Consider the following 26,781-nt stretch of genomic DNA (forward strand, 5'->3'; position numbering starts at 1 on the left):
CCCTGCCAAGGTTCAAGCTGTGGCGGAATGGGTCCAACCTGCCTCCCTTAAGGCGTTACAGTGTTTTTTAGGGTTCGCCAACTATTACAGGAGATTTATTGCCAACTTCTCGGTCGTCGCTAAGCCTCTTACGGACCTTACCCGCAAGGGTGCCGATGTCCTCCATTGGCCCCCTGAGGCCGTCCAGGCCTTTGAGACTCTCAAGAAGTGCTTTATCTCGGCCCCCGTGCTGATTCAGCCCAACCAAGAGGAGCCATTTATTGTGGAGGTTGACGCTTCCGAGGTGGGAGTGGGGGCCGTCTTGTCCCAGGGTACCAGCTCCCTCACCCATCTCCGCCCCTGTGCTTACTTCTCTAGGAAGTTTTCGCCCACGGAGAGTAACTATGATATTGGTAACCGCGAACTTCTAGCCATTAAATGGGCTTTTGAGGAGTGGCGGCACTTCCTGGAGGGGGCCAGACACCAGGTAACGGTCCTTACGGATCACAAGAATCTGGTTTTCCTAGAATCGGCCCGGAGGCTTAATCCTAGACAAGCTCGGTGGGCACTATTCTTTACCAGATTTAATTTCTTGGTTACCTATAGGGCTGGGTCCAAGAATATTAAGGCTGACGCTCTGTCACGTAGTTTCATGGCCAATCCTCCTTCCGAGAAGGATCCCGCTTGTATTTTACCCCCTGGTATAATCGTCTCTGCCACGGATTCTGATTTAGCTTCTGATATCGCGGCTGATCAGGGTGCAGCTCCCGGGAACGTCCCTGGGGACAAACTGTTTGTTCCCCTGCAATACCGGCTGAGGGTACTCAGGGAAAACCATGACTCCGCTCTATCTGGTCATCCTGGCATCTTGGGCACCAAACACCTCATTACCAGAAACTATTGGTGGCCTGGGTTGCCTAAAGATGTTAGGGCTTACGTCGCCGCTTGTGAGGTTTGCGCTAGGTCCAAAACCCCTAGGTCCCGACCTGCGGGCCTACTACGTTCCTTGCCCATTCCCCAGAGACCTTGGACCCATATCTCCATGGATTTTATCACCGATTTGCCTCCATCTCAGGGCAAGTCGGTGGTGTGGGTGGTAGTCGACCGCTTCAGCAAGATGTGCCACTTTGTGCCCCTTAAGAAGCTACCTAACGCCAAGACGTTAGCTTCTTTGTTTGTGAAACACATCCTGCGTCTCCATGGGGCCCCAGTCAATATCGTTTCTGACAGAGGGGTACAATTTGTTTCCTTATTTTGGAGAGCTTTTTGTAAAAAGTTGGAGATTGATCTGTCCTTCTCCTCCGCCTTCCATCCCGAAACTAATGGCCAAACGGAAAGGACCAACCAATCCCTGGAACAATATTTAAGGTGTTTCATCTCTGACTGTCAATTCGATTGGGTCTCATTCCTTCCCCTTGCTGAATTTTCCCTGAATAACCGGGTCAGTAACTCGTCAGGGGTCTCCCCGTTTTTCTGTAATTTCGGGTTTAACCCAAGGTTCTCCTCCGTCTCCCCTGGTTGTTCCAATAATCCTGAGGTAGAGGAGGTTCATCGGGAACTGTGCACTGTCTGGGCCCAGGTTCAGAAGAGCCTAGAGGCGTCCCAGAGCGCACAAAAGATTCAGGCGGATAGTAGACGTTCTGCTAACCCCCGGTTTGTCGTCGGGGATTTGGTCTGGTTGTCGTCCAGGAACTTGCGCCTTAAGGTCCCGTCCAGGAAGTTTGCTCCCCGATTTATTGGACCTTATAAGATCATTGAAGTCCTCAACCCTGTATCCTTCCGTCTGGAGCTCCCCCCATCCTTTCGCATACATGACGTCTTCCATGCCTCCCTCCTTAAACGCTGCTCCCCGTCCTGGTCCCCCTCGAGGATACCTCCTGTTCCCGTTCTCACCCCTGAGGGGGTGGAATTCGAGGTGGCCAAGATTATGGACAGTAGGATGGTCCAGGGCTCCCTCCAGTACCTGGTCCATTGGAGAGGATACGGGCCGGAGGAGAGGACTTGGGTACCTGCCCGAGATGTTCACGCTGGGGTATTGATCAGGAGGTTCCACCTCCTCTTCCCCACTAAACCGGGTCCCCTTAGTAAGGGTCCGGTGGCCCCTCATAAAAGGGGGAGTACTGTTAGGGATCTGCCAGGTACTTCATCTAGCTATACTCCTGGGATTAATCAATCCACACCTGAGGCCAGACCTGCTCGACTGACACCATCTCCCACCAACCAGGGTGGCAGGCTCAGGAGTGGGAGAGCCTATCGCGGCCTGGTCTCTCGGAGTTAGCTCCGCCCCCTGCCCTTTATTACCTGCCCTGTGCTCTCCCTCAGTGCTTGTAATTCTTTTGGATTCCTGGCCCCCTGCTGCTTGCTCCAGCCTGCTTCTGCCGTGCTTCTGCCTTGCTGCAGTTCTGCTTGACCTGCTTGCTTGCCCTGGCTTGCTTCTGTCTCCGTGCCTGCTCGGGTGTACTCACTTCGTCCTGGTCCTGACTGTTCGTTCGCCGCCCCGTTTCCTCGTGGCGTTCCGTGGCTACTGCCCCTTCCCTTGCGTGTTCCCTGTTTGTCTTCCTGTGCACTTAGCCAGCGTAGGGACCGCCGCCCAGTTGTACCTCGTCGCCTAGGGCGGGTCGTTGCAAGTAGGCAGGGACAGGGCGGTGGGTAGATTAGGGCTCACTTTCCCTTCACCTCCTTCCTGCCATTACAGTTTGAGGAGCCTGGACGAGTCTCCTATGCAGCGGCTTCCTTGATGACCCTAGGCCAATGAGAGATCTCCGTGGGTGAGTACGCCATCCACTTCCGCACCCTGGCGGGAGAACTGTTGTGGAGCAATGAGGCCCTGGTGGCTAAATTCTGGCATGGACTGTCTCCTAAAATTAAGGACGAACTTGCCACTCAAGACCTGCCGTCTACCCTGGATGACCTCATCCTTCTGGCCGCCCGGATTGATAGAAGGCTCCGAGAACGGCTCCAAGAGGTTCGTCGGGAGGCAGGTCTTCCTAGTCCAGTCCCTACCTTGCTGCAACCCCTGCTTTCCTCAGATGCCGATCCTCCTAAGGAGTCTGTGAGGATGGACCAATGTAAGCTATCTACCCAGGAGAGACAATGCAGACGCACTTCGGGACTGTCTTTATTGCGGCCTCGGAGGCCATCTTGTGCATCTGTGTCCCCAAAGCCTAGAGTTGGTAGGGGAGACAACCTTGGGCAAAGAAGGACTCCCGTCTAAATTGTCCATACCCGTGACCATAGTTTCTGGTGAGAAAACGCATCACGTCTCTGCGTATCTGGATCCGCTGCTAATTTCATTTGTAGAGACCCGGTGGACCGTTTTCAATTACCTACTACCCCTCTGGTGAGACCATTGGTGGTTGCATCGGTAAATGGACTACCTCTGCCAGACCCAGTTATAGCTGTGACCAAGCCACTGAGGCTCCAAGTAGGGGCCCTCCACTCTGAACTTCTATCGTTTTATGTCCTATCCAAGGCCGTTAACCCCGTGCTGCTGGGCCTGCCTTGGCTCCGACTACATGGCCCAGTCCTGGACTGGAACTTTGGAGAGGTTCTCCAGTGGGGCCCCCGAGTGTCACAGCCATTGCCTGGTGCAGATTAGTTAGGCTCAGCCTCCTCTGTCTCAGTTATTGTCAGGATTGCCTGGTCATTATGCTGCATTTTCGACGTCTTCAGCAAAAGGGAGGCGGAGACACTGCCCGCACACCGGGTGTATGACTGTCCCATCGAGCTGGTTTCTGGTGCATCCCTTCCCCGTGGTAGGGTATATCCTCTCTCCTTGCCAGAGAGTCTGTCCATGTCCGCCTATGTTAAAGATATCTTGGAGAGGGGCTTCATACGGAAGTCTTCCTCCCCGGCAGGCGTCGGGTTCTTCTTCGTCAAAAAGAAGGATGGCGCCCTGCGTCCTTGTATTGACTACCGAGATCTCAACCAGATCACGGTGAAAAATAAGTATCCACTGCCATTGATCTCAGAGCTGTTTGATCGTATACGTGGTGCCAAGATTTTTTCCAAACTAGACCTGCGTGTGGCTTACAACCTAATCTGGATTCGCCGGGGTGACGAATGGAAGACTGCATTTAACACCCGTGATGGACACTATGAATATCTAGTAATGCCCTTCGGCCTCTGTAATGCTCCCGCGGACTTCTAGGAGTTTGTTAATTACATTTTCCGTGACCTCCTCTATGTTTGTGTTGTGGTCTATCTTGATGACATCTTGATTTTGTTCTCCAGATCCTATGACGCATCAGAGACATGTCCGTCAAGTTTTGCGTGGGTAAAGGGAAAATCGTCTATACGCCAAGTTGGAGAAGTGCATGTTTTCTCTACCCTTCCTGGGTTACATTGTCTCGAATAGAGGTCTCAAGATGGATCCTGAAAAGGTAAAGTCCTTCCGGGAATGGCCACGCCCTCAAGGCTTGAAGGCCATACAGCGCTTTCTGGGATTCGCCTATTTTTACAGATAGTTTATTCCAAACTTCTCCTCACTGACATCTCCTATCTCTAACCTAAGAAGGGCATGAACGCCAAGGTGTGGACTCCAATAGCCTCAAGAGTGCCTTCACGTCAGCCTCTATCCTCCATCACCCAGATGTTTCTCTACAGTTCTCGTTGGAGGTGGACGCATCCTCTGTCGGTGCTGGTGCACTCCTGTTCCAGAGAGGTTCCAAGGGCAAGTCAATGGGATGTGGATATTTCTCCAAGTTCTTCTCTTCCGCAGAACGCAACTGCTCGATTGGGTATCGGGCGTTACTGGCCATCAAATTGGCCCTGGAGGAGTGGAGACATCTATTAGAGGGTGCAGCTCACCCCATCCTGATTTTTACGGACTGCAAGAACCTCTTCTACCTTCAGACGACCCAACGGCTGAACGCTCGTCAGGCCAGGTGGCCGCTGTTCTTTACCAGGTTCCAGTTTGAGCTCCATTATCGCCCGACTGACAAGAATGTGAGGGCCGATGCCTTGTCCAGGTCTTTCGAGACACCATGGAAATTCCACAGAACATTTTTGATCCGTCTTGCATGGTCTCTGTCAATCCCCTGCAAGTTGGGGACATTCCCACAGGGAGGACTTTTGTGCGCCTGGCTGACAGAGGGAGAATCCTCCACTGGGAACACTCCTCTAGACTGGCAGGTCATGCGGGGACCAGTAAGACCCGGAATCTGATTGCCCGTCATTTCTGGTGGCCCACACTGCCCAAGGACATTATGGACTTTGTTTCTTCCTGCTCAGTGTGTGCAGCTAACAAGGTCGCTCATTCCAGACCTGCTGGCCTGCTCCAGCCATTGCCTGTGCCTGATGCTCTCTGCCAGCATATAGTTATTGACTTTATCACTGACCTGCCTCTCTCTGCTGAATGCAGTACTGTCTGGGTGGTGGTGGATCGATTTTCAAAGATGGCCCACTTCGTTCCTCTTACCCGTCTTCCTTCTGCTCCTCAACTGGCCAAGCTTTTCATCCAACACATCTTCCGCCTGCACGGCTTGCCGCAGCATATTGTATCTGATTGGGGGGTTCAGTTCACCTTGAGTTCTGAGAGCCCTCTGCGGACTCCTAGGTGTAACGTTGGACTTTTCTTTGGCCTACCATCCTCAGTCCAATGGTCAGGTCAAGAGGATCAATCAGATCTTGGAGAACCACTTACGCCCCTTCATCTCCAAGCAGCATGATGACTGGGTGCAGTTGCTCCCGTGGGCTGAATTCTCTTACAATAATCACACCAGCGAGTCCAAACAGAAGACACCGTTCTTTATTGTATATGGCCAACACCCACGAACTCCTCTCCTGGTGCCTGATACGTCTGAGGTTCCAGCTGCTGACCAGGAATATTCGACTGAGGGTGCCGTCGTACAAATTTGCTCCCAGGTTCCTCGGCCCCTTCGAGATCCTGCAGCAGATTAACCCTGTCGCCTACAAGCTTCGGCTGCCTCCTACCCTACCAACTCCTTCCATGTCTCTCTCCTGAAACCAGTGGTTCTGAATCGCTTTACCAAGACTCCTAGTCCTGCGGTTGCCTCCAGTGGCCCTTCAGACACCTTCGAGGTTAAGGAGATCTTGGACACCAAGAGAGTGAGAGGAAATACTTTTTATTTGGTGGAATGGAGGGGGTTTGGTCCTGAAGAGAGGTCCTGGGAGCCAGAGGAGAACTTCAATACTCCTACCCTTCTGAAGAAGTTTCTCTCCCGCTCTGGCCCCAAGTAGAGGGGGTGTAAGAGGGGGCATACTGTCATGTCCATGGCTGCGGGCCATCAGGTTCACTCACCTCCTGACAGCCGCAGCCACGGGTCTGCGAGCGCTGGCCACAGTCTCCTCAAGAGACGCCAGCGCTCACTTCCACTCACCACGGCCGGGTCCCGTAGGGTGCGCGCGTACCTGCTCTTAAAGGGGCAGCACGCACTGGACTTTAATATGAAATCAGCCTATGAGTGCCCTGGACTATAAGAAGGCCCCAGCCCCTTGCTTCCATGCCTGAGCGTCGTTTGTCGTATCCTAGGTTTGTCTAAGCAAATGGTCTCCTAGTGTTTTCTAGTTCCCAGTGTTCCCTGTATCCTGTATCTGTGCTATCCTTGTCAAGTGCCGTACTGAGCTGTAGTCGTGCTGTGCTGTATTCCACGCTTGTCCTACTACTCCACGCCTGACGTCTACCTGCTGCCTAGTCCCAGCCGAGCCTGTTTTACTACTGTCCGAGCTGCCACAGGTACCCTATACGAACTATAGACTGTGACCTGCGCTCTGTTGGCCAGCTGCATTACCACCAAGGCGGTCCGGTACGGCCCAGTAGATCCACGAACCCTACGTGACATGAACCCAGTCATCCTTCTGCCTGGAGATGAAATATCATAGATAGTTCTAAATGATCTGATTGATCCTCTTGACTTGGCCATTGGACTGAGGATGGTAGGCTGAGGAAAAGTCCAACGTTACACCTAGGAGTCCGCAGAGGGCTCTCCAGAACTCAAGGTGAACTGAACCCCCCGATCAGACACAATATGCTGTGGCAAGCCGTGCAGGCGGAAGATGTGTTGGATGAAAAGCTTGGCCAGTTGAGGAGCAGAAGGAAGACGGGTAAGAGGAACGAAGTGGGCCATCTTCGAAAATCGATCCACCACCACCCAGACAGTACTGCATTCAGCAGAGAGAGGCATGTCAGTGATAAAGTCCATAACTATATGCTGCCAGAGAGCATCGGACACAGGCAATGGCTGGAGCAGGCCAGCAGGTCTGGAGTGGGCGACCTTGTTAGCTGCACACACTGAGCAGGAAAAAACAAAGTCCATAATGTCCTTGGGTCGTGTGGGCCACCAGAAATGACGGGCAATCAGATTCCGGGTCCCCGCATGACCTGCCAGTCTAGAGGAGTGTCCCCAGTGGAGGATTCTCCCTCTGTCAGCCAGGCGCACAAAAGGCCTCCCTGGAGGAATGTCCCCAACTTGCAGGGGATTGACAGAGACCATGCAAGACGGATCAACAATGTTCTGTGGAATTTCCATGGTGTCTCAAAAGACCTGGACAAGGCATCGGCCCTCACATTCTTGTTGGTCGGGCGATAATGGAGCTCAAACTGGAACCTGGTAAAGAACAGCGACCACCTGGCCTGACGAGCGTTCAGCCATTGGGCCGTCTGAAGATAGGTGAGGTTCTTGCGGTCCGTAAAAATCAGGATGGGGTGAGCTGCGCCCTCTAATAGATGTCTCCACTCCTCCAGGGCCAATTTGATGGCCAGTAACGCCCGATCCCCAATCGAGTAGTTGCGTTCTGCGGAAGAGAAGAGTTTGGAGAAATATCCACATACCATTGACTTGCCCTTGGAACCTCTCTGGAGTTTATAGAGGGCTCTTCTTAGAATTTTGAGGTAAACTGAACCCCCCGATACGACACGATATGCAGAGGTAAGCTATGCAGGCGGAAGAGGTGTTGGATGTAGAGGTTGGCTAGTTGAGAAGCTGGAGGTAGGCCCGTCAGTGGAACAAAGTGAGCCATTTTCGAGAAGCGGTCCACCACCACCCAGACCATATTGCATCCAGCAGAGGACGGAAGGTCTGTGACAAAGGCCATTGCTATATGCTGCCAGGGCGCGTTGGGCACAGTCAGAGGTTGGAGCAGATCGGCAGGCTTGGAGTGAGCAACTTTATTAGCAGCGCACACCATGCAGGACGAGACAAAGTCCACAATGTCTTTGGACAGCGTGGGGCACCAGAAATGATGGACAAACAAATTTCGGGTCTTACGGGCAACCGCGTGCCCCGCAAGTTTGGAACTGTGTCCCCAACGAACGATTCTCCTCCTGTCTGTCAGGCGTACAAAAGTCCTCCCAGAGGGATGTCTCTAACTTGCAGAGGATTAACAGAGATGATACAGGAAGGATCAATGATTTTGTGGAGAGTCCACGGTGTCCTCGGTCTTGAACGACCTGGACAAGGCATCAGCCCACACATCGGTAGTGGTGCACAAACTCGAACTGAGCAAAGAACAGCGACCACCTGGCTTGACGGGAGTTCAGTCATTGGGCCGACTGGAGATAGGGGAGGTTCTTGTGGTCCGTATATATCAGGATGCGGTGAGCTGCGCCCTCTAATAGATTTCTCCACTCCTCCAGAGCCAACTTGATGGCCAGTAATTCCCGATCTCCAATCGAGTAAATGCGTTCTGCGGACGAAAAAAGTCTGGAATAATAGCCACATACCACTGCCTTCCCTTTAGAACCTCTCTGGAACAGAAGTGCACCTGCACCAACAGAGAAGGCGTCCACCTCCAACGAAAACTGTAGCGATACATCAGGATGATGGAGGGTTGAGGCTGACGTGAAGGCACTCTTAAGGCTATTACATGCAGCTTCTGCCTCTGGAGTCCACACCTTGGCGTTCATACCTTTCTTGGTGAGGGTAGAGATGGGGGCCGTCAGTGAAGAGAAGTGTGGGATAAACTGCCGGTAAAAGTTGGCAAATCCAAAAAAAACGTAGTATGGATCTCAAGCCTTGAGGACGTGGCCATTCCAGGATGGCCTTTACATTCTCAGGGTCCATCTTGAGGCCTTGATGATGTAGCCCAGGAAGGGGAGATAATACTTCTTAAACACGCACTTCACCAGCTGGGCATACAGGCGATTCTCTCTTAGTCGCAGCAGAACTTGACGGACATGCCTCTGATGAGACGTCGGATCTGGGGAAAAAATCAAAATGTCATCGAGGTGGACCACAACACAGACATAGAGATCTCGGAAGATGTAATTGACGAATTCCTGGAAGACCGCGGGAGCGTTACAGAGACTCGAAGGGCATCACCAGGTATTCGTAGTGCCCGTCTCGAGTGTTAAACGCGATCTTCCACTCATCACGTTGATAAATTCAAATTAAATTGTAAGCCCCACGCAAGTCTAGTTTGGAGAAGATCTTGGCTTCTTGTATGCGGTCAAACAGTTCAGAAAGAAGTGGCAACGGATATTTATTTTTGACCGTGACTTGATTGAGGCCACGGTAATCAATGCAAGGTCGAAGAGATCCTGTAAAGGATCTGCCAGGCACAACTTCTGTGGATACACCTATAGGTAATCAGTCTGCACCTGAGTCTCAGTCTCTGAGACTGACTCCATCTTCCACCACTCAGGATGGCAGGCTTAGGAGTGGGAGAGCCTATCGCAGCCTGGCCAGACGGAGCTAGCTCCTGCCCTCTGTCTATTTATACCTGCCTTTCCTGTTCCTCCTGTGATTCTTCTCGTGTGGTTTCCTGGCCCAGCTACAGCTTCTAACTATTTGATCCTGCTCCATACTGACCCTGGCTTACTGACTACTCCCCTGCTCTGCGTTTGGTACCTCGTGCACTCCTGGTTTGACTCGGCTCGTTCACCACTCTTGTTGCTCACGGTGTTGCGGTGGGCAACTGCCCCATTTCCCTTAGCTTTGTGTACCCTTGTCTGTTTGTCTCGTGCACTTACTGAGCGTAGGGACTGACGCCCAGTTGTACCCCGTCGCTTAGGGCGGGTCGTTGCAAGTAGGCAGGGACAGAGTGGCGGGTAGATTAGGGCTCACTTGTCCGTTTCCCTACCCCTATCATTACATAATCACAAGCCCATATACCTAGTCTACCCTGGTTCTGACTCTACTATGGACCCCCTTGAGACCCTGGCCCAGCAAATGCAGGGTCTCTCCCTACAGGTCCAGGCCCTGGCTCAGAGGGTCAACCAGCCTGACGCTACCATGGTAGTGCCCCTCACCTCACCTCTTGAACCCCACCTCAAGTTGCCTGACCGATTCCCAGGGGACCGGAGGACTTTTCTCTCCTTTCGGGAGAGTTGTAGGCTCTACTTCCGCTTAAAGCCTCACTCCTCAGGTTCTGAGAGCCAGCGGGTGGGTATAATTATGTCCCGGCTCCAGGAAGGGCCCCAAGAGTGGGCCTTCTCCTTGGCTCCTGACGCCCCTGAACTTTCCTCCGTTGATCGTTTCTTTTCTGCTCTCGGACTCATTTATGACGAGACTGACAGGACTGCCTTTGCCGAGAGTCAGCTGGTGACCTTACGTCAGGGTAAGAGACCTGTTGAGGAGTATTGTTCTGACTTTAGGAAGTGGTGCGTAGCTTCTCAGTGGAATGACCCTGCCTTAAGGTGCCAGTTTAGGTTGGGTCTGTCGAACGCCCTGAAAGACCTGCTAGTTAGCTATCCCTCTTCTGACTCCCTAGACCAGGTTATGGCTTTAGCGGTACGACTTGACCGACGTCTCAGGGAACGACAACTTGAAAGTTTTTGTGTTTTCCCCTCTGACTCCCCCATGATGCCTCCCGAGGTCCCGTTGCTTCGGAGGTACCTATGCAACTCGGGGCCTCCGTGTCCCCCCGACAACGTAGAGAGTTCCGCAGGAAGAATGGTCTCTGCTTCTATTGTGGGGATGACAAGCATCAAGTGAACACCTGTCCTAGGCGTAAGAATAAGCAGCCGGAAAACTTCCGCGCCTAAGTGATCATCGGGGAGGTCACTTGGGCGCACAGGTATTTCCCGTAAATATGAAACGTAATAAAATCTTGCTTCCCTTTCAGGTCTCTTTTGGTGGTAGGTCTGCTACCGGCAGTGCCTTCGTGGATTCAGGGTCTTCTGCTAATATCATGTCTGTGGAATTTGCTATGTCTCTAGCTATGCCTTTGATTGATTTGCCTAAACCTGTCCCGGTAGTGGGTATCGACTCCACTCCTCTTGCTAATGGTTAGCTACCTGAGTTTGTTCAGGACTTCGCTGATGTTTTCTCTAAGGAGGCCTCCGAAGTGTTACCTCCTCATAGAGAGTACGATTGCGCTATCGAATTGGTTCCAGGAGCTAAGCTCCCTAAGGGTAGGATATTTAATCTTTCCTGTCCCGAACATGAAGCCATGAGAGAGTATATCCAGGCCAAGGGTTACATTCGCCCCTCTACTTCTCCGGTAGGTGCTGGCTTCTTCTTCGTAGGGAAGAAGGACGGTGGTCTTAGGCCATGCAGGGACAGAGTGGCGGGTAGATTAGGGCTCACTTGTCCGTTTCCCTACCCCTATCATTACAGATCCATCTTTTTTCTTGACAAAAAAGAACCCGGCCCCGGCCAGGGGAGGAGGACTTTTGTATGAAACCCCTCTCCAGATTCTCCTTGATGTAGGTCAACATGGACTGAGTCTCTGGCAAGGAGAAAGGGTATACCCGACCACGGAAACAGGGCGATTTTTGTTACATAAAACGTTTATTTATTTTTCTAAATCATTTTTTTTTTACATTTACTTGGGGACTTGAAGATCTGATCTTCTGATCCCTTATACAATACACTGTACTACTTATGTAGTACAGTTCATTTTTCAACTGACAGTTAGCCTATTAGGTCCTTCCTTTGGGCAGGTCCTAATAGGCTTCCGTACATGGCCGACCAGGAAGCCATCTGATCTTCTGATTCCCGGTACAATACACTGCACTAGCCATTCCTAGGCTTCCTGGTTGCCATAGCATCAATCGTCACTCCTCGATTGCTCGTGGGGGACCGACTGGGTACAGAGGGAGCCCCAAATTAGGCCTAGCAACATCATATTGTGTGACGGTTGGAGGTATGCTATGTCCCACAGGTATCTGGGGGACGTAACATAGCCCCATCTGTCTAAATTAGGCCTAGCAACATCAAATTGTGTGACGGATGGAGGTATGCTATGTCCCACAGCTATGTGGGGGACATAGCTTAGCCCCATGTGTCTAAATTATCCCTAGCTACACCCCTACCACAATTGTGTGATGGTTGGAAATATGCTATGTCCCACAGGTATCTGGATGACATAGCAAATGTTTTAAAATATTACAAAGTGATATACTTACGGCCCAATCTCCATCACATCACTTAGGAACCGAAGGTGCTTAGTGTACATGTAGGGCTTCTTCTTGGATCGCCCATCGCTGCTCCGACCCTTCACCATTAGTTCCCGTCTGTACTGTATCTTCCTTTTACGTCTGAAAAGACAGACTGTTTTCAGGAGAAAACAGCTGCGTCGTTTCAGACGTAAAAGCTCCTCCTCGCATTTTGCGAGGCGTCTTTGACGCCTGTAATCTTGAGCTGCTCTTCATTGACTTCAATGAAGAACGGCTCAAATTACGTTGCAAAGAAGTGTCCTGCACTTCTTTGCCGAGGCAGTCATTTTACGTGTCGTCGTTTGACAGCTGTCAAACGACGACGCGTAAATGACAGGTCGTCTGCACAGTACGTCGGCAAACCCATTCAAATGATACGCCTCGTTTATGTCTGAAAATAGGTCATGTGAACCCAGCCTTAGGATCGTGTCCTTGTAGTCCTCCCTTCGCTTGTCCCATATTGCTGGTTGGTGTTGGATACTCTGGATGAGGGTCTCTACCTGTAATCTCGTCAAAGACATCTTTCCTGCTCTCGTTTGAATAATCTGGCTCTGGTCTGCACCTTGGGGAATCCCCTGACGTTGCAACGGTTCCTTAATTACGGATGCACCTCCGTAGCTGTCCGCAATTGCGGAAGCGCCCATAGACTTCTATAAAGAGTCTGTGCCGCAATTGCAGACAAAAATAGGACATGTTCTATCATTTGTGGATCATTTCTATGGCACGGACACACATCCGTAAATATATGGAAAGGTGTCCATGGCCCATAGAAATTAATTTGTTCGCAATTTCATGCGTAATTATGGATGAAAACTACGGTTGTGTGCATGGGGCCTTAGTCGATTGTGGTAAAATCTTAAAAAAATAGACCACAACTTCAATGGCAAAGTCATAAGTAACCGATGTTTCTGATCAATGTTTTCCGAACAAGCTGATACTGCTGCGTCAGCGTGACAGGAAAGAATAAGATATGGGAGTTGGAATTTTGGAATGATAAAAAGAAGGAAATATCCCTCTAGTACTGCATTATGCTGACTATAGCTTTTCTGTATGTTTACGGCTAAAACTGACAGGACACATCCCTATTAGCTGCACAGGAGACCAGTGACTTCTAGCTGGGTGATAAAAGACGTCCATTCTCTCCTCACACGAGCCTGGTTAAAGTGCAATCCGGCCCAACAGCGCCCTCCATCTGTTACAGATCGCACTTACATGACCACGCCCACCCCTTCTCCCTTGCGCAGCTCCGGCATGGCAAGAAAAGGAGTGGACAACACGCATGCGTAATTGCTTGTGTTTTCCCCCCTCCTGCTGCTACTCCCAACAGCGGTGGTTGCTGTGGTACCGGGCGGAGGGAAGTAGGCGGAAACCCTCCGGAAAGACACCGGTAAACAAACTCCCTGGCGCAGGGGGTGAGCGGCACGTACGGGCATGAGGGACCGGCTGACCGAGTTGTCAGCGGTAAGTTTTGGAGTGAAGCCCGCTATGAAGTAACGGTTCTGGGAGTGCTGTGTAATGGAAGTGCCTGGGAGACATTTGTTGATATTGTCGCTATTATGTCCGCGCACTGGGTTCCGTGCTATATTGACTAGTGCGGCTATGCAGCTTGTATGTGGTGTTATCTTTTACAGCAATAAGTAGACCCCCTCCCTGTACAATGGGGGGGGGGGGGTGTCACCTCTATAATGTGACTTTATAACTGAACTAGTCTGCACCCGGTTGTCTCAGGTCTCCGCTGCTCTGGCACGTTGTTGGGAGACTTGTTTGATATTCTGCATTTACATATACAAAGTCCATGTGTAGCCCGATGTGTGTGACGTAGATGTGACTGTCCCAGGATCTTCTTATCGGAGATCTGAACAGGGCGGAGGAGGCAGCGGTTATGTGATGGATTTCTAGTCTTATTATATTCCAGATGACGTGACTGGAATAGCTTCACATGGATCTGGGAGAACGCTCCATGTTCCAGCATCTGCCGAAAATGAGGTGTGGCTGGTGCTACATTTCCCAAACCTAGTCTAATAGTGGAATGTGCTGCTTGTGAACATGCAGGGGTTTGGGATTCTCTTCAGTCAGCTGTGGACTATTACTAATAATATGTAGTTTTTATTATTTCATCCTCATTACTTCCATCCTATGTATATCTGCAGCTTGCTGCAGGAAAGTCTTCTGACGTTCTAGAGCGGTGGTATTATTGGGGGTTTGGGCACTGAGACCACAACCATTCGCTGTTCCTGTACCCTCTTCTGCTGCCATTCTAGTCTTTGGCCTGACCTCATCTCCTACCAGTAATGCAGATGGGAACCAAAGTGGCACAGCGCTGTCCGTAACACTACAACCCCATTATTTCTATAGCATTGTGGGAGTGAGCGCTCGGACCTCCACTAATGCTATCTTCTGACATGTCCATATGATAACTTAGAAGATTATTACCAACGTTCACTTATATTGTGTTTACAGATGAGAGAAAAACATAAAGTAAGATAAAAATATATATATATATTTTACACACACACTCTAGTATGTATCCAGGCAATTTTCATTTTTTTCTTTGACAGAAATGGAAACTGACCTGAGTTGAGTAAAGAAGGAAATATTTTGCTAGAGGAAATTGTTTCCTTCTTCCCTCTTGTAGGAACCAAACCTTTTTTTTGGCGGGAGATGGAGAAAGGAGTTACTTGTCGAAAGCGGTCTGCTGACAATCTAATGTTCATGGCGACCGCTGACAGTGGATGTGAATGAGGATTGGGCATATAGACTTTCAACATGCCTGATCCTTTCTTGTGTCGGGCAGTGGCTTGTCTCCCTATAAACATGCATGCTGAGCTGCATGTTTAGGCCAGGGCTATAGCTAGACTTTGTAGAGCTACTGATTTTGGTTTTAGCTATTAAGTTGCAGTCAAAATCAATACATTGAGTTACATGCAGTCTTGGACTGCAGCTGTCACTCAATAGTTAAAATCAATCAATAGCACTACAAAATATCTCGGTGTAGCACTGGCTTTGTGGGAGGTCAGGGGAGACAGCTATATTATGTGTATAGCCGCATATTTTTTGTATAAACCAATCAGCCATAACACAAAAAAAAACCCGCTGATAGGCGAAGTAGATAACGTTAATTTTCTCGTTACAATGGCACCTGTCAAGGGGAGGGATATATTGAGATTCAGACGTTGCAATTGAAACCACGTTAAAAAACTGCATACGGTTTACTGTGTTTTTACTGGTGAAACATGTTAAATAAACGTTTTCACCTTTAAAAAAACGTTATTATGTTAATACATATTGACTTTACCGCACTGCATGAATAAGCTGTGCAAATCTTCTTTCTACCCCACCCCTCCCAATAGACTTCTATGGACAGTTGTAATCTGATCTCTAGGTGAAGCTTAGAATTCGTCTCCTCTCTGCTCTAGGGATTCTATGAGTGAATTCTTAGTGAGTGAACAGTTAGGGTATGTTCACACAGGTCGGATATACTGCATAAAATACACAGCGTATTCAACCTAGAACCTGCAGGGAATTCCGGATGAAAAACCGCACCGATTTGTGGTTCAGGTTTTCGTCCGGAGCAACCGTTGCAGAAAACAGAGCTCAAATAATAATAATAAAAAAAAAAAAAGCAGATACTTAACTTTGCTTGCGTTGCCATAGCGATGCATCCCTCTGTTTTCCGTTCATCCCAGAAGGCCCGGCTGCACAGAAAACAGGAGCCATCACTACAGTGAATCCAAAGGGGGGGGGGGGTAGGCCTAGAATTTGTTTTTATTAAATTGAAAAAAAATAGAAGGGTTTTCTATTACATTTGCAATTTTTTGCGGCGGAATTGCAGCTTTTCTACGGCAAAGATCTCAACACTTGCTATTTCTTGCGGCTTTTACCTCCCTTTTGAATTAAATTGGTAAAAACTGCAACAAAAGTCCAACGATTCTACAACATAAATTCTCAGCAGATTTTTTTGCTGAGAAAATCTGTAGCGGAAAATCCGCAGCTAATCCGCTCAGTGTGAACATACCCTTCATAAAACGGGGGTACGACGACTCATAATTGGAATTAGAGGCATCTTTCTCTAATAAAGCCTCGTTCACATCTGCGTGGAGGCTCGATTAGGGGCCTCCGATGCAGATCTGGCCAAGATTACCGGAGACTATAGCGCGGCGTGCTGTTCTATCGTCTCTGGTAAAATCACGGACTTGCCAACGCACAACGAAACACTGACGCAGGTGTGAACATAGGCTTATATAGATTACAAAGTTTATCTTCGCTTGTACTATTGGTTTATGGAGAGTTGTTTTATAATCAGTACAGGGTAGTGCAGCTTCCTATTGCTATGCCTGCACTGTCACTGGTTCCTGCATTTGTGCTGTTTCTGGGTAGCTGCAGCCTACCAGCACCTATTACTAACTAGAATTGCTGATAATTAATTTTAAATTATCTGTAATTCTAGTTAATAATAGTTGCTGGTTAACACTCAGCCTCCCTGACGTGATTCACTGACTAGAGGCGTTGTCGACTGTTTAGGGGCTAATGGCTTGATGAAAGACTCATTAATGTGCGTGTGGAGCAAAAGCTACTGTAACACCAATTGCTGAAAAAGTTAATGCTGTCTATGATAGAAAGCTGTCCGAACACCCCATGCATCGCAGTTTGGGGCTTCTTAGCCGCAGACTGGCCAAACTATCCATGCTGACCCCTATCTGCCGTCTAAAGTGCATACAATGTGCCCAGGACCATCAGAACGGTACCATGGCAAAATGAAAAAAGGTTTCCCTGTTTTAACTGGTTCCCGACCGCTGGCTGTGTTTTTACGGGTTCTACAAGCCATAGACTTAGACTTTTTACGGCTCGGGTTTTAACTTGCTGCCCGCGCGATCGGGCAGCTGATTGTTGGGTCTCCGGCTGTCAGTGACTGCTGGGGACCCTGAGGAGAGGATAGAAGCAGCTTTCGCTGCTTCTGCCTTCTCCAATGTCTTTACAAATGAGCGCTGTGTATAGGAATAGAGACAGCAGCAGCGGCGCTGTCTCTATTCCTCCCGGTGATCATGTGACTGGTCACATAATCGCCGGGTGCCAGTAGTGGCAGACTGTTGCTGGGTCTTACAAGACCCAGCACAGCCCTATTAGTGACAATCGTCACTATGAGAGGGCTGATTTCCCCTGTAACAGGGGATGCTGTGTAGCTCCAGTTACAGTGGAAAAAGATGGTGTAAAAAGAAAAAAAAAATATATATAAAGTTCCCCAAAGGTCTTTTTTGACCTTTGAGGGACAGACCATAGTAATAAAAAAATAAAAGTAAAGTGCAAACAAAATTAATAATAAATACACATAAAATACCCACCCCAAAAAAAAACGTTCCCCCCCGCCAATCATTGTTGTAACGCTAGCCCGGACCCAATTACCCTAATATAGACATGTAATATATTAAAATTTACGGTAAACAATGACTATCACAAATAAAAGCTCTATTTTAGGGTAAAACTATGTTATTACCCCAAAAAATAGCTGAAACATAAAAAATCTTATTTTTTTACTATTTTCAAACTTTATGAATAAAAATTCTAAAATGGCGAAAAAGGTGTGTATAAAAACGATAAAAAAAGAAACCTGCATTGTCTACGGAAAAAAATGTCGCAAAAATCACGTCGTTAGCCCAACAAATAAAAAAGTTATAGCCATTTAACTAACACGTGCTAAAAATGGCTAAACGGTGTCTGGTCCTGAAGGCGCAAAATAGCCCGGTCCTGAACTGGTTAATAGATAAGACATCATTTTACAACATATGGACAGCCTGTGTGTGTCTCGTTTACCTGGGGAAGAGATGGCACCAGGATGCACTGGGTAAGCTGGCGGAGGCAGTGTAATGCTTCTGGCTATGATCTTCTGGGAATCCTAGGGTCTTGGCGTTCATCTAGATGTTGTTTTGACGTGTACCACCTACCTAAACATTATTGCAGAAGTACACCCAGTCATGGCAACGGTATAGCCTAATCGCAGTGTCCTCTTTCAGAAGGATAATGCTCCCTGCCACACAGCAAAAATTGTTCAGTAAGGGTATGTTAACATGGCCTAATTTCAGCCGTTTTTCGGCCTGTAAACGCCCAGAAAAACGGATAAAAATACGGAAAAATGGCGATTATTTTCCACTGGGTGTTTCCTTACGCGCCGTTTGTAAAACGCCCCGCAAAAAAAAAAAAAGTGCATGTCACTTCTTGAGCCGTTTTTGGAGCAGTTTTTCATTCTCAATAGAAAAACGGGCGCAAAAAAATGCATCAAAAAACGCTTGATGCATAATAAAAAAAAAGCTGAAAATCAGAGGCTGTTTTCCCTTGAAAACGGCTCCGCATTTACAGCCGCTTTTAGTTTGCCGTGTGAACATACCCTAATGGTTTGAGGAACATGAGAGAGATTTCAAGGTGTTGAACACAATATTAGGCCTTATTTAGACGAACGTTGAATATGTCCGGGTGACGGCCGTTCATTTAATGGCCGTCACACGGACATATTCAACGTTCGTCTAAGTAAGGCCTAATATTGTACGCATGTATTTCAATGGGGCCGTTTACACGGCCGTTGTTTCAACGGGCCATGTGAAGGGTCCGTTGAAAAATACAACATGTCTTATTTTCTTCCATTTTCACAGGTCCCTCCATAGACTCCAGTCTATGGGGACCCGTGAAAATGGGACCCGCGCAACGTGGAAGTGAAAAACTGCTGTTTTTTTATGTCTGCGTTTCCCCACATTCATCTGAATAAGGCCTTAGGGTATGTTCACACGCAGAGTTTTCAGGTGTATTTCGAGGCATAAACGCCTGAAAACACTGCATGTGAACATACCATAAGGCCGGGTTCCCACGTAGCGTAAACGCTTTGGAATTTCCACAACAGAGTTTTGTGTGGAAATTCCGCAGCATTTACAGGAGCAGCAAAGTGGAAGAGATTAAGAAAATCTCATGCACACGCTGCGGGGAAAAACTGCAGCATAAACGTTAATAAATTGGCCTGCAGTGCGGAATTTAAAGAGGCTCTGTCACCAGATTTTGCAACCCCGATCTGCTATTGCAGCAGATCGGCGCTGCAATGGATATTACAGTAACGTTTTTATTTTTAAAAAACGAGCATTTTTGGCCAAGTTATGACCATTTTTGTAGTTATGCAAATGAGGCTTGCAAAAGTCCAAGTGGGTGTGTTTAAAAGTAAAAGTCCAAGTGGGTGTGTATTATGTGCGTACATCGGGGCGTTTTTACTACTTTTACTAGCTGGGCGTTCTGACGAGAAGTAAAAACGCCCCGATGTACGCACATAATACACGCCCAGTTGGACTTTTACTGTAAACACGCCCAGTTGTACTTTTGCAAGCCTCATTTGCATAAATTCAAAAATGGTCATAACTTGGCCAAAAATGCTCGTTTTTTAAAAATAAAAACGTTACTGTAATCTACATTGCAGCGCCGATCTGCTGCAATAGCAGATAGGGGTTGCAAAATCTGGTGACAGAGCCTCATTAATTCCACAGAATGTCTATTTATGCTGCTTTTCTGTTGCGGGCTTTCCCCTTTGAATTCAATGGGGACTTTTGCGGCATATTCGCAGCAATTAGGCCGCAAAAATTGCAACCACGGAAAATAAAAATCATACTTACCCAGAACGCCTTCCTGCAGTCTTGCCTCCAAAGATGACGTTGCATCCCATGAGACCACTGCAGCGAATCGCAGACTGCAGCGGTAGTCACATGGGATGATACATCATCCCAGAAGACCGGCCTGGATGATGTCAGAGGCCGGCCTCCTGGGTTGGTGTTGCATCCCATGTGACGGCAGCTGCCACCAATCACAGGCTGCAGGGGTCACATGGGCTGCAGCGTCATCCTGTGAGGCTAGACCGGACTGCGATGGAGGGACGCGTCGCCTTAACAACAACCTACGTGAGTATTAGCATTTTTTACCGCTGCTTTCCGCAGAGAAAACTCCACCTGAAGAAACGCACCACAATGTAGTGCGGTTTTCGGACGAAATGTACTGCGGGTTCCAGGTCGTACGCTGCATGATTTTTACGCAGCGTATGTCCTAAAATCTCCACTCCAAAAACCAAATTTCGCCCTTGCCTCAGGAGAAATTACGTAACCAATTTTGGGGTGCCTTTTCTCCTGTAATCCTCGTAAAAATAAAAAATGTTGAGCTAAAACTTCATCTTATTAGAAAAAATGTAGTTTAAAATGTTCACGGCACAATTCTATTGAAATCTATAGAACAGTTGTGGGGTCAAAATACACCCTTAATTTTATTCCTAAAGGTATGTTCACACGGCCAAATTTCAGACGTAAACGAGGCGTATTATGCCTTGTTTTACGTCTGAAAATAGGGCTACAATACGTCGGCAAACATCTGCCCATTCATTTGAATGGGTTTGCCGACGTACTGTGCAGACGACCTGTTATTTACGAGTCGTCGTTTGACAGCTGTCAAACGACGACGCGTAAAAATACAGCCTCGGCAAAAGAAGTTCAGGACACTTCTTTGGACGTTTTTGGAGCTGTTTTCTCATAGACTCCAATGAAAACAGCTCCAAAAACGGACGTAAAAAACGCCGCGAAAACGGCGTGAAAACGCCGCGAAAAATGTGAGTTGGTAAAAAAAACGTCTGAAAAGCAGGGTCTGTTTTCCCTTGAAAACCGCTTTGGATTTTCAGACGTTTTTGTTGACTACGTGTGAACATACCCTTAGGGGTAAAGTTTCGAAAATGAGGTCACATCTGGGGAATTTCTACTGTACTGGTACCTCAGGATGCTCTGCAAATGCGACATCGCTCCCAAAAACCAATTCAGCAAAATATGCGCTTTAAAATACCAAATGGCGCGTCTTCCGTTCTGAGCCCTGTACTGTGTCAAAACCACACATGAGGTATTCACGTACTCCGGAGAAAGTGCTTTACAGATGTTGGGGTGCTTTTTCTCTATTTGTTGAGAAAATTAAAAATTTTGAGCTAAAGCTACTTCTTATTAGGAAAAATTTTAATTTTTCTTTTTCACTGCCCAATTCTAATAAAATCTATAGAACTGTGGGGTCAAAATGCTCACTACACCCCTAGATGAATTCCTCGTGAGGTGTAGTTTCCAAAATGGGGTATGTTTTAAGGTGTTTCCTTTTTTTTTGGCACCACAAGACCTAACACGGTGCCTAAAATATATTCTAATAATAAGGGTATGTTCACACGCCCTATTTACGGATGTAATTCTGGCGCTTTACACCTCGAATTACGTCCGAAAATACGGCTCCAAACCGCCTGCAAACATCTGCCCATTGAAATCAATGGGGTTACGATGTTCTGTGCACATAGGCTTCTTTTTTAACGCGCCGCTGTCAAAAGACGGCGCGTAAAAAGACGGCCGCCTCAAAGTAGTGCATGTCACTTCTTGGGACGTAATTGGAGCCGTTTTTCATGGACTCCATTGAAAAACAGCTCCAATTATGTCCGTAATGGACGCCGCGAAAAACTTGAGTATGAGCAATTACATCTGAAATTCAGGAGCTGTTTTCGCCTGAAAACAGCTCCGTAATTTCAGACGTATATTAAAGAGGCTCTGTCACCAGATTTTGCAACCCCTAGCTGCTATTGCAGCAGATCGGCGCTGCAATGTAGATTACAGTAACGTTTTTATTTTTAAAAAAACGAGCATTTTTGGGCAAGTTATGACCATTTTTGTATTTATGCAAATGAGGCTTGCAAAAGTACAACTGGGCGTGTTGAAAAGTAAAAGTACAACTGGGCGTGTATTATGTGCGTACATCGGGGCGTGTTTACTACTTTTACTAGCTGGGCGCTCTGATGAGAAGTATCATCCACTTCTCTTCAGAACGCCCAGCTTCTGGCAGTGCAGATCTGTGACGTCACTCACAGGTCCTGCATCGTGTCAGACGAGCCGGCACCAGAGGCTTCAGTTGATTCTGCAGCAGCATCGGCGTTAGCAGGTAAGTCGATGTAGCTACTTACCTGCAAATGCTGATGCTGCTGCAGAATCATCTGTAGCCTCTGGTGCCGACACGATGCAGGACCTGTGAGTGACGTCACAGATCTGCACTGCCAGAAGCTGGGCGTTCTGAAGAGAAGTGGATGATACTTCTCATCAGAATGCCCAGCTAGTAAAAGTAGTAAACACGCCCCGATGTACGCACATAATACACGCCCACTTGGACTTTTACTTTTCAACACGCCCAGTTGGACTTTTGCAAGCCTCATTTGCATAAATACGAAAATGGTCATAACTTGGCCAAAAATGCTCGTTTTTTAAAAATAAAAACGTTACTGTAATCTACATTGCAGCGCCTATCACATGCAATAGCAGGGGTTGCAAAATCTGGTGACAGAGCCTCTTTAAGTTTGCGTGTGAACATACCCTAAGAAGGCCCCAAAATCCATGAGGGGCTCCTTTTGCTTCTGAGGCCTGTGTTTCAGTCCATTATCACACTAAGGCCACATGTGGGAGGTTTCTAAAAACTGCAAAATCTGGGCAATAAGTACTGAGTTGCGTTTTTCTGGTAGCACTTGAGGTGTTATAGAAAGAAATGAATTCAAATTGAATATCTGCCAAAAAAACCAACATTTTTTAAATTTCTTCAATTTGCTTCCATTCCTGTGGAACGCCTAAAGGGTTAAGAAACTTTGTAAATGCTGTTTTGTACGCTTTGAGGGGTGCCGTTTTTAAAATGGGGTATCCCAAAATAAAGGCCCCTTAAAACCAATTCAGAACTGAACTGTACTCTGTAAAAATAGCCTTTTGAATTTTTCTTGAAAATGTGAGAAATTGCTGCTGAAGTTCTAAGCCTTGTAACGTCCTAGAAAAATAAAAATACTTTTAAAAAACGATGGAAACATAAAGTAGACATATGGAAAATATTAACTATTTTGTGTGGTATTACTATCTGTCTTACAAGCCAAAACATTTAGGCCTCATGCACACGACCGTGACTCATCCAGACGAGTGACACCCACGAGCCGCCCGCAAATCGCGGGCCGTGCACATGGCAGCGTCCATTCTTTCCTATGAGCCTGGACCGCAGAACGCGGCCGTAATAAGACATGTCCGTTCTTTCTGCGGTCCAGGCTCATGGGCCATGCAAGGACTGTGAGAACCACGGTCGTGTTCATGGGCCCATAGGAATGAATGGGGCCGCAATTCTCCCGTGGATTTTCGGGGGAACTGCGGCCGCAAAAGCACTTTTGTGTACGTGGGGCCTTACATTTTTTTTTTTTTTTTTTTTTACAAATAAGCCATGAATTTATCGACCAAATTTTACCCCTGATGCAAAGTACAATTTGTCACAAGCCAACAGTCTCAGAATCGCTTGGATAGGTAAAAGCATTCCCAGTTATTACCACATAAAGTGACACGTCAGATTTGAAGAATGGGGCTCTGTCATTTAGCCCAAAAGTGGCTACGGCGGGAAAGGGTTAAACATAAGCCATGTGAACATACCCTGAAACATATGCCCAGTAAACCTACCAGGCTAAGGCCGCCTTCGCACTTTTTCTTTTTTTTTTTTCTCTTCTGCGCTTTTAAATGCATTAAAAGAATCTCATGCGCTTCAAGCGATTTTAATGGCGTTTTTTTTACAGGCGTTTTTGGTGTTGCTATTCTCTTTTTCTTCTGTGCCTGTTTTTTTTTTTTTTTTTTTTTTTTGTCCGGTTTCAAATCTTAGAGAAGTCTATGGAAAAAAAGCCACTAACCCCAAAACCGCTACAAACTGGAAACTTGTGTATGTAGGCTTTCTCATTTGTTACCATAGGCTTCAAAATAACATCAGGACGCAGTATATTTGGGCAAAAGGAAAAAAAACTAGCAAAGAAACACAACTGAAAACACACGTTAATGCTTTGTGTGAATCCAGCGTTAAAATGACAGCACTTGCTAAGGCCTCATGCACACGACCGTAAAAACTCCCGTTATTACGGGTCGTAATTACGACCCGTAATAACGGGCTCATAGACTTCTATTGGCCACGGGTACCTTCCCGTTTTCTTGCGGGAAGGTGCCCGTGCCGTTGAAAAAGATAGAACATGTCCTATTTCAGGCCGTAATAACGGCACGGACAGTCCATAGAAGTCTATGGAGCTCCTGTAATGACGGGTGGCTACATGTGTGCACCCGTCATTACGGCAGCGTTGCTAAGCGACGTCCGTAAATAGTCACTGTCCAGGGAGCTGAAAGAGTTAACTGAACGGCAGTAACTCTTTCAGCACCCTGGACAGTGACTACCGATCAGAATAAAGAGCAACCTGTAAAAAATAAAAATAAAAGACGTTCATACTTAGCGAGAACTTCCTGCTTCCTCTAGTCCGGTCTCCCGGCCGTTGCCTTGGTGACACGTCCCTCTCGACATCCGGCCCGACGTCCTGGCCGTCCCTGGATGACGTTTCAGCCCATGTGACCGCTGCAGCCAATCACAGGTCAATCACAGGCTGCAGCGGTCACATGGACTGCCGCGTCATCCAGGGATGTCGGGCTGGATGTGAAGAGAGGGACGCGTCACCAAGACAACGGCCGGGTAAGTATGAATTTCTTTAACTTTTATTACAGAAAGGGCTGTCCCTTCTCTTTATCCTGCACTGATAGAGAGAAGGGGCTGCCGATTAGTGCAGTGCTATTTTGCTGCCAAAAACGTGCCCGTAAATACGGGTGGAATACGGGTGACACCGGACCCATATTTACGGGCACGGGTCCGTAAATACTGGTGCAAAACGGGTCGAATACGTGTGACCAAGGACCCGTATTTACGGGTGGGAAAAAATACGGTCGTGTGCATGAGGCCTAATGCCTAGTTCTGAGGAACCCCTGAGCGAGGCTTTAATGCACACAGAACAATAGTGACAAGACAAGTTTTCCTGGACTCTGCAGTGTTAGTCTCTGCCCAGAACAAACCTTGGAGTAATTTGTACCATGAGCGATGGAAATAATAGCCTAATACTGTTATTTGATTGTACGGTAATTCTTTGCTGTAGTTTCCAGCTGTATAAATTTTGAATGCTGCAGATTGTGGAAGAAAATGTTTTACGGCTCAGACACTTATCTACCAAGACTCCTCTGCCTGCTGGAGAACAAAGTTCTGTCTCTCTGTTCCCAGAGTGTGGGGGGAAGGGCAGTAATCGATCCTGTTTCACTCCTAGACTGTAGGATTCCTCTTTGGGAGGCACTGATCTCTCTTCAGATGTCACTGAATGTAGCATGTGGTGTAACGTGTGAATCAAAAAAGTGTAAATATACAATGCACCTTTTTTTTTTTTTGTCTTTGCCTTGTCCTTTATTTTTACAAAAATATTGTTTTATACGCCTGTAAGAAATATAGACACTGTTTTAAAGGGGCGTTATAATAGCTGAGCTGCAGTACTAGACACAGCTGCATGAAGTGGTTGCTGAACTGCAGTGAAAGGGCGATGGAGCTTCAGCAAGCATTGAGGCCCTTTCATTCTGCTAAAGACCTAAATTACTCAGCAAAATATTACATAGTTAGGCCTAGTTCACATCTGCATTGGGGACCCCAACGCAGATGTGGACGAGGCTTAACATATATAGTTACTAGTACGGTTGAAAAAAGACAAATATCCATCAAGTCCAACCAAGGGATGGGAAAAGGGAAGGAAAAATTTCTACACATAGGAGGATATTATCTAAGCCTTTTTTAACCCCTTAAAGAGGCTCTGTCACCACATTATAAGTGCCCTATCTCCTACATAAGGAGATGGGCGCTATAATGTAGGTGACAGCAGTGTTTTTTATTTTATAAAACAATCTGTTTTCACCACTTTATTAGCGATTTTTGATTTATGCTAATGAGTTTCCTAATGCCCAAGTGGGCGTATTTTTACTTTAGACCAAGTGGCGTTGTACAGAGGAGTGTATGACGCTGACCAATCGGCGTCATGCACTCCTCTCCATTCATTTAGGCAGCGCATAGGGATCCTTTTAGATCAGTATGTGCTGTCTTATACTAACACATTAGCCGCTTCCCGACCGCCCACTGTATATTCACGTCGGCAGTTGCTGGGCTCTGTGCAGCGCCGACGTGAATTCACGGTGGGTGTTAAAAGCACGATCCGGGTGTCTCAGAGTAGCGCTGACACCCTGATCGCGCTGTTAACCCCTCCCTCTGGTCCCGGAGACTCGACCGGGACCTAATTGGTTCAGGTCCCGGTCATGTGATCGCAGGGAAAGCTTGTTGTAGCAACGAACTGGAAAGTTTGTTACTACAACAAACTGGAAAGTTTGTTGCTACAACAAACTTTCCCGGGGACCGATTGCGGGTGCTGCAGTTGGTTATAAGGCAGAACCGGGGGCCACACAACGGCCCCCGAGTCTGCCATGCACGGCAGCCTATGAGAACCAGCCGGAGGCCGGTCCTCATAAGCTTCCTGTCAGTGTGACTCTCAGCGTCACACTGACCGTTTATAATACGTTACACTACCTAGGTAG

At 47.7% G+C, this 26,781-nt stretch overlaps 1 protein-coding gene across 2 annotated transcripts in view; it reads left to right on the forward strand.

The window, feature by feature from the left end:
- The first annotated feature begins 13,589 nt into the window (after positions 1-13,589).
- STX2 (syntaxin 2) overlaps positions 13,590-26,781 on the forward strand; it is a 113,199-nt gene continuing 100,007 nt past the window's right edge. The window contains exon 1 of one of the 2 annotated variants that reach the window (XM_075854455.1): positions 13,590-13,706. In XM_075854455.1, the coding sequence (XP_075710570.1) occupies positions 13,599-13,706 (108 nt within the window). In that variant the 5' untranslated portion in view covers positions 13,590-13,598. Of the gene's footprint in view, positions 13,781-26,781 lie in introns of both variants that reach the window. The other variant, XM_075854464.1, reaches the window with a different exon arrangement.

The sequence above is a fragment of the Rhinoderma darwinii genome, chromosome 1 (assembly GCF_050947455.1).
Source record: "Rhinoderma darwinii isolate aRhiDar2 chromosome 1, aRhiDar2.hap1, whole genome shotgun sequence".
Taxonomy (NCBI): Eukaryota; Metazoa; Chordata; class Amphibia; order Anura; family Rhinodermatidae; genus Rhinoderma; species Rhinoderma darwinii.